The following is an 8,223-nucleotide window of genomic DNA, read 5'->3' as shown; positions in this document are numbered from 1 at the left end:
ATTGTTTTCACTTACTCATAGCCTAAGTCAAAGTTTATGGAATAAAATGAATGAAAATAAAGGAAAGTTGATATTACAATATTCGACACATATGTCAAATATCAAACTCCTTCAAATGTTTTGACTTCAATCTTTATACCCCAAACAGACTAGAGTTTGGGGCATTACCACATCCTTAAATGTCACTGATCTGCTGGTTACATACTAATTAGTCTTATATTTATGTATAAAGTTGGGTAAACATTTTGCATTTTGCATAGGGCAGACACGTGCAAAAAAAAAATTAAAAGACTGGGGGGAAATCTTGATCACTATAATAATGATAATATGGGTTGGATTCAAGGCCAGTGCTACCTTACGAACTATGTCGAGAAAGATGGCAGTCAAATGAGGACTTTGAGGCACGAATGACATCATATAACATAAAATTGTTCAATATCCTGTGAAGAGCTCAAGTGTCCCTTGTGAATGTACACATACTCTGAAATCAACCAGTGCTTTATGGCAGATTTACATTTATGGTGCATCATGTGTGAAATAATAGTTAAAATATGTTTCCAAATGACATTACCAGAATTACAAATCATGCCAAAATCCCACAAGGCTCAATGGAAATAAGAAGCCATAATGGACATAGGATGTAATTTTTTCAAAGCTTTGCTTCATTTTCATTGAACCTGTAGTCTGGTTTGATGACGCAAAGCATGATCTGAAGTATCTGACATCTATATTATATAGGAAAGAGTAAAGAAAATCTGATAGCTCAGGAAAAAACCTCTGATATTAAAGATTGAAAAAAAAGAAATTTACTACAGCCAGAATTAATCTGAAAATATCAACGTGAACCACAGATTTCTCTATCACTAAAATAATTTAAGCATTCTCTTATTTCACTCTACCCACTTCTAGAATTCGTGTATGGTGTTATAATGTGCATCCCACGGTCTCTATGATTTAATTCTTTACACTAATGTTTTTCAAATCGTAGTTCACAGATCTGCAGCACCAGCACCATGAGGGAGCATCGTGTGTGCAAATTTAGGGACCCCATTCCAAAACTACTGAATCAGAATTTGTGGGGGTAGATTCCAGGAATAAGTGTTTTAACAAGCTCTCCAGGAATTTGTGTGCACATTAAAGTTTGAGAAACTCTACTCTCATTCTTCATTTGGGAGGACAGAATGTCCATGAAGGATAGTCAGTGCCCAAACTAGAGTGCCATTTGTAGAAAAGCAATAGCATTTTCAGAAAGCATGCACTATAATTTGGTTGCGTTTACAAAGGAGGCCAGCATGAAGCATGCTTTCATTAATGATTATGTATGAGGCTAAGCACTATCAATGCCATGGCATTGGCAAAATGGGGAGATCCTTTGCCATCCTTGATCTCCTACAGGGACCTTCATCTTCAGAGTTGTTGTAACATTTTATACCATAGGCAGAGAGTAATAATACATTTCTTCTTATTTAAGTGATAAGTAGTTTGGATTCTCTGATCTCAATAGACCCATAAAGATGAAAAGAAAACCAATTTAGTCTGCATAAGAGAGTGTAGTGAAAAAATATAGCTAATTCTTTAGATTCTGGAGTGTGTTAGAGCCTGAGATTATAATCCCAAAATATAATCATTTCCAAAAATCTCCTCAAATAAGGGTTAACCGAACTGTATATTATATCATTTATGCCACCAAGTTGCAGAAATAAGTAATAAAGTTAATTTAGCATATACTAACCAAATGTTATTTAGAAAGGAGAGCATTGTAATAAGAGAATGAAATTCTGGTCAACAAATATTTACCATGTACAACAAATATTTACCATGTACACCCAACATGCCATCATTTATCTCAGGGCTATTTCTCTCAGGAGATGTCAAAGTTTTGAGACATATTCGAATGGAAAATCAAATCTGTGAATTCAATGAAAATGAGATTTTGATTTAAGTGAAAGTCACAGATTATCACTGTGAGAAAAATGTCACTCTACTGAAAAGTTTCCCGAGGGCCTCTTTCATGTCCTTGTTCCTAAGGCTGTAGATAAAGGGGTTCAACATGGGCGTGACCACCGTGTACATGAGAGCCACAATGATGTCCTTGTCAATGACATTGCTTAATGTTGGGAAAAGGTACTGCCCAAATATTGCCCCATAATACAGAGTCACTACAGAGAGGTGGGACCCACATGTGGACAAAGCTTTGCAGATCCCCTTGGCTGAAGGGACCCTCAGGATGGTGGCCCCAATGTAGCCATAAGATACCAGGATACATATAAATGGCAGGGTGATCACAACCACCCCTACTGTGAACATGACTAACTCATTGAGAAAGATGTCTGAGCAGGCTAACTTGAGCAGGGCACCAAGGTCACAGAAGAAATGGGGGATGGTGTTAGCAGCACAGAAGGATAACCGGGTCAGGAGGAGGGTGTGGGAAAGGGAGCTGGCACAGGATAGGATCCAGGACACAGCCACTAGTAAAGCACACAGCTCTTCCCTCATGATGGTGGTATAGTGAAGAGGGTGACAGATGGCAACATATCGGTCATAGGCCATTGATGTAATAAGGAAGCTGTCCAGGTCAGTAAAAAATATGAAAAAATACATCTGTGCTATGCACTCTGCATAAGGGATGGATTTGTACTTAGTGTGCATGTCCCTCAACATCTTTGGGACGGTGACAGATGAAAAGGAGACATCAGTGAAGGCCAAGTGGCTGAGGAAGAAGTACATGGGCGTGTGGAGGCGAGAGTCCAGCCTGATGAGCAGGATGATGAGCAGGTTCCCCAGCACCGTGGTCAGGTACATGCCCAGGAACAGGGCGAAGAACACGCCCTGCTGCTCCGGCCGGATGGGGAGCCCCAGGAGGAGGAAGCCGGACACACTGCTCTGGTTCTCCCTCCTCATGCCGCTTGTCTCTCTCCTGGGGGTGAAGAATGGTTGAGACTTAAGGACTTTGACATAATCATTTTTAGCAGTCATACGAAAATATGTGTGTTTTATTTAGGAAACTGGGAAACTTAACCTGTCTCTCATATGTTTCTTATATGTTGTCAATGAGGGAATGTTAATGAGAACCAGCTTTTCTGGGTTTGCTGAGAAAATAGAATTCTTGCATGTGTGTCACTGAGGACCAGGCCATGAAATATGATGTCTCAGCCATGTTATTGCCCCAAGAATGCTCTGTGGTGAATACTCTAAATCATCAACCATGCCATACCAACCTTTAGAAGACTCAACTTCAATACTCGTTGTTAAATTTCAGATGAGAGCTGAATTTTTCCAATGAAAGGATGCAAAGAACAGTATTATATTCCTTGAAGAAAACTTACCACTACACATACATTTTTATTTATTTCAGTTCAGTAGAAGATCCCTAAGAAACTCTGAATTATGTCAATTTATTCTCCCCACTGCGAGATATTATGGAAGAGTAAGAGGCCTTCCTGACAGTCCTGGCTTAACCACCTACACAGTTTTGGAATACTTAAGTTCTGGGCTGTCCGGATCTGGTTTTCTATGTTAGGACCCAAAGGAAGTGGAAGTTCCCTCTAAAAGACTGCTTCCTTGTACCTCTGTCTTTATCTCTTGGATCACTTTTCTTTTGCCTCTTTCTCTCTTCCTGTCTACCTCTTCACTTTATCTTTCTCTCTCTCATTTTCTCCTTCCTTCTATCTCATTCTCTTTGCCTCTGTATCTTCATTCCTCCATCACTCCATGTCTCTTTTCTCCTCTATGCCAAAGTCAGCTTTCTTCTTCTTCTTCTATACCCATATATAAACACATAGTGCTGAGAAAAAAATATCTATTCCATTCATAATACTGATTTTACCTGCATTTGTGATCCAGTATTTGGTGAGTAAGTGTGTCCGGAGGTTCTCTTTAGAGGACCTCCATATCAGCTTCCAAGGTCCTAGACATTTCCTGAGCATCAAAAAGAAAAGCTACAAGCTGACTCTCACTTCTGTCTACCAGTCCCAGATCCATGAATTGAAGAGCATAACTAGCCAAGGAGAGAACCCTAGTGGGTAGGGAGTAGAATTTGTAATTTCCTCTTAAAGACATCCATCAAACTTGGATTAATTACCCAATTTCCCCCTTGATTCCTTTAGAAAACATGCCCTGTGGGAGGGATGTTTGTACTGGGAAACTTAGATGATGAGCCCACAGAGAAAGACTCTCAAGACTCTGCTTTCCCAGCCTTAATCACCCTTTGGTAGAGGATAAACTCTAGAGAGGTTAAAAAAAGAGAGAGAATTTCTGCCTCCAACCAGGTCCACTTAGAAAGCCAGATGACTGAAGGGCCTCTAAGAATTTAGGTAGATCTGTAAGATCACTGAAAATGATCTTACTGAGCACCTACCCACCAGGTAACCTAAAGGGAATAACTTTGTGTTTCTTCTCTCTGGTGATCATTATGAAATACAAAGTGGAAAGTGGCAGAGATAGTCACCTTTTTTTTTTTTCAGAGGTTTTATTCCTTTCTTGACAAACTTAGGTTTGATTACATCAAATAAAAATAGTTTTCAGGGAAGAAAGAAAAGAAGGGAAGAAGGGAGGGAGGGAAGGAGGAAAGAAGGAAGGAAGGAAGGAAGGAAGGAAGGAAGGAAGGAAAGAAGGAAGGAAGGAAGGAAGAAAAGAAAGAAAAGTAGGCAAAAAATACCCCCACACACACAAAAACAAACTTGCAAATAGGAGAAAACGTTGACACACACAATCCAGAAAAATTGACTCTTAAATTGAAAAGCTTCAGGTTCTTTGAAATTGACCTTTTGAAGAAAATGATCATTTATTATAGCATTAGTGACTCTTAGGAGTGAGATATATAGGACAAACAAAGAAGTATTTATTAGGTTGAGATAATCATCTTTGAGTGTTAATTTGCCCATTTTGATATCTGAGTTTAAGGGGTGGTAGATATAGCAAAGCTTCCATCCGCATACCTTCTTTCTAGCTGTGATGACCCTGTATCACTGCCACAAGTTGATGTAACATGGGAGACTGTCAACTCAGAACCATTGAAGGCCAGTAGCATTCTAGGCAAAAGCCAAACAAGAAAGTTACCAGAATATTGGCCAGTAGCAGCTTAGCAAACACAAAGTGGACCATAAACTAGATTGGCTATAGGCACTGGATTCCCTGGGAACTGACATATGTCAAAGTCTATACCACCAATTGCCAAACTCAAATTACTCGTATTTTGTTACAGATTTTGGCACCTGGATCAGTTTACTTCTCCTCAACAAATTACCATCAGGTTGGGTGCCATCAGCATGTGCATGAATGAACCATAACACAATGTGATATACTTTTTCTTGGATCTCACGTTCAATGACCTTGATCTCCATTGTGGTTTTGCCATCTCTTATGACCATATTGTGAAGACTGGAAATACTTTACCTATGGAGTATTAAATTTAAACACTCGATTCTTTGCTCTCTTTTCCCACTCCACCCATCATACAGAATCTTTTGCCTCATAAAGCTATTCAGTCTCTGATCCTGTCCATTTTCCCCCAAATTCGTTTTGTCTTCATTCTATGACCTCTAGAGGATGAATTTTATAGGTTATCACTCTCTTACGAATTTGCCTGAGTCTTGATCACAATGACCTTTCACCCTAACCATGTAGCAAAGCTTCAATGCTGGATCGATTCAATTAGCCACCTTCTGTGCTTCCTTAGTTCCGATTTATTCCTCAGTCCACTGTAATCTAAATTCTGTTCCCACCACTCATGGACGTTGCTACTGGTCATATTACCCAAATCCTCGCTATTGCTAAATTTAATGGATGGTTTTTGAAACTTAACTTCCTCTGCCCTTAACTCCCATGGCCCCACATTTTCATATTTTCCTTCTATGACTCTGATTGTTCTTTGATGTCTTTTTTTTAGGACACTCTTTCCCTGACATTTCCTTAATTGTCAGTGTTTTCTATGGTCTGTCCTCAGACCTTCCCTCTCTTTACTTTCCCTCCTCTCTTCCCTTTTTTCTCTCCTCTTCATTCTTGTTTTCTTTTCTCATTCATCTCATGAACTTTTCCTATTCATCTCATTTTTTCATGCAATCTCATTCTCACCTATGTTGATGGTCCATGCATTTCCATTTCTATCCAAAAAAAATATACAACTGCCTCCTGAATTTCTTCTCATGAATAATCCATAGGTACCTTATACTCAATGTGTTAAAAACTTCTCAGATATGTTTCTCCTTCTAGGTCCCCTATCTTAGTAAATAAATAGCACAACCATACTCTCGGCTGCCCAAGACATAAATTTAGAGGAAGATTTTTAGCTCCTTCATTTTCCTCATTATCTATGGTCTTACCAAAATTAGCTCATATCAAAATTACCACATCTTTTAGATTCTGACTCTGAAGAAGACTTAAATACATATAGTTCTCTCTAACTCCATTACCTCTCTCAGACATACTTCTATAAGCTCCTACCTAAACGACTGTAACCACTTCCTAACTAGTCCCCTTCCTTCTGGTCTTGCATTTATCACTCCATCTTTGCCCTGCCGACATCCCCTCCACTCACTGCAAACACATGCTTATTATCTATTCTTCACCTGTAGTGAGAGTTTTTAATATGACCCTGTCAATCTTCTGATCAAATCCTTCGATGGGTCTCCCTTTTACTTTTGGATAAAGTGCAAATTGTTCAATATGGCTTCCAAGTTTCTGCATGGTTCATTCCTGCTAATTTCTCTGGCCTCATCCTGAAGCTCTTCTCCATTCTAATTTTCCTGATAATGGTTTCCCAAATTTTTCATCCTTTCTCTTCTCCAGATCTTTTCGTATTTCTCTCTTTTTCTTCCTTCCAGGAGTTCTGCTTCTACATTGTCCATGTTACCTTTTACTTGTTTTGATTGTCTTAGGTGTCTGCTTGTGTATACCATCCTACAAGCCTACCTGCTTGACCCCTTAAATTTGGGTTTGATACCCCTCTGTGCTCCCAGAGCACTCAGCACTCGCCTTCATAACAGCATTCAAAAAATGGGAAAAATACATCTACCTCAAGAATTATTGCAAAGGTCAAATGAACTCATTGTTGTGAAAAATCTTTATAAATAAATGAATCTTTAAATAATAGAACTTTTCATCTTTATTCCCAAAGGAGTTGACTGCCTTTAGTCTCTGGCAAAGGCACATCTCTGCTGGGAATGGTTACGAGAAACATGGTAATTATTCTCAAATTGTTCTTCACCAGAAATTTGTTGCCTTGGTCTCCTGGGCTGTCAGCCTGGCTGGCAAAAAGAAATACCTTTGTGGTTGCCTGGATCTGGTTTAAAAGAGAGAATATACCTCCTTCCCACTTCAGGGTCGAGTTTGCGACTTTTCTCCCTTTCCCAACTCTAAGCCTTTCGGTGGGAAAATGAAATATTAGTTCACACTCTGGAGCTGACGGTATTTGAATTTATCACTCCCAAGCTAGGTAAGGGCAGTACTTGTAGATTCCATTCAGCAGTGTGTGTGTTTGTGTGTGTGTGTGCGTGTGTCGTCTACTACAAAATCTCATAGATTTGTGCTGGGAACTTTATATAATTTTGTTGTGTCATCTCGAATAGCTTAGGTAGATATAATAATCATAATTCCTTACAGTTTGTATTTCCTTTCTAGGAGAATGTTATCTCTTTCACAGTTTTGTTGACTATCTGGCCTGCATCCAAGCTATAGGCACAACCATCCAAGTTTAAAAGAAATAATGATCTGCATTTTTTGCAGATAATTGTAAACATGCCTATATGTAATTTTATATTATGTTCTTCCAAATATTGTATCATAAGCTTTTCATGAACTCATTTTATTGGCTACATGATATTATTTCCATGCATGAGAACTGTAGTTGTCTTAACCTTTTCCTTATTAATGGAAACTAGGTAATCCATCAAAAACATTGACCAGGGTCTGAGCTGCTTTTGTCCTGGATCCCCGAGAAATTCACTTTATGAGCAGCTGTCTTTGTAAATTCAGTAGCTAGTTTCTCTATTCACATCCAATCATCTGTTTATGTATTGAAACAATACAGCCGTCCCAAAAGCTTTTGGAAAATTACAGCGAGGAGCAGATCTTTTTTTTTCTTTTTGTCAAATCATGCTCTCCTAGAGACAATGTAATATGGTGGTTAGAAACATGGGTTCAAAATCAGATAAATCTGGGACTGAATGATCCACCCATCATTTTTATGATGAATGATTTTAGGCAAATTATACTCTCTAAGCCCTA

The 8,223-nt window shown here is 38.8% G+C and overlaps 1 protein-coding gene across 1 annotated transcript in view; it reads right to left on the bottom strand.

Annotated features, from left to right (window-relative positions):
• Positions 1–1,959: 1,959 nt before the first annotated feature.
• The window catches only part of LOC111740307 (olfactory receptor 1J2), a 23,331-nt gene continuing 17,067 nt past the window's right edge, over positions 1,960–8,223 (bottom strand). The window contains exon 2 of the mRNA XM_023531131.1: positions 1,960–2,910. Coding sequence (XP_023386899.1) covers positions 1,960–2,910 — 951 coding nt within the window. The remainder of the gene's footprint in view (positions 2,911–8,223) is intronic.

Source organism: Pteropus vampyrus, unplaced genomic scaffold, assembly GCF_000151845.1.
Source record: "Pteropus vampyrus isolate Shadow unplaced genomic scaffold, Pvam_2.0 Scaffold61, whole genome shotgun sequence".
NCBI classification, from domain to species: Eukaryota; Metazoa; Chordata; class Mammalia; order Chiroptera; family Pteropodidae; genus Pteropus; species Pteropus vampyrus.
The sequence above is the reverse complement of the archived record's forward strand: the minus strand, read 5'-3'. Positions and strand labels throughout refer to the sequence as shown.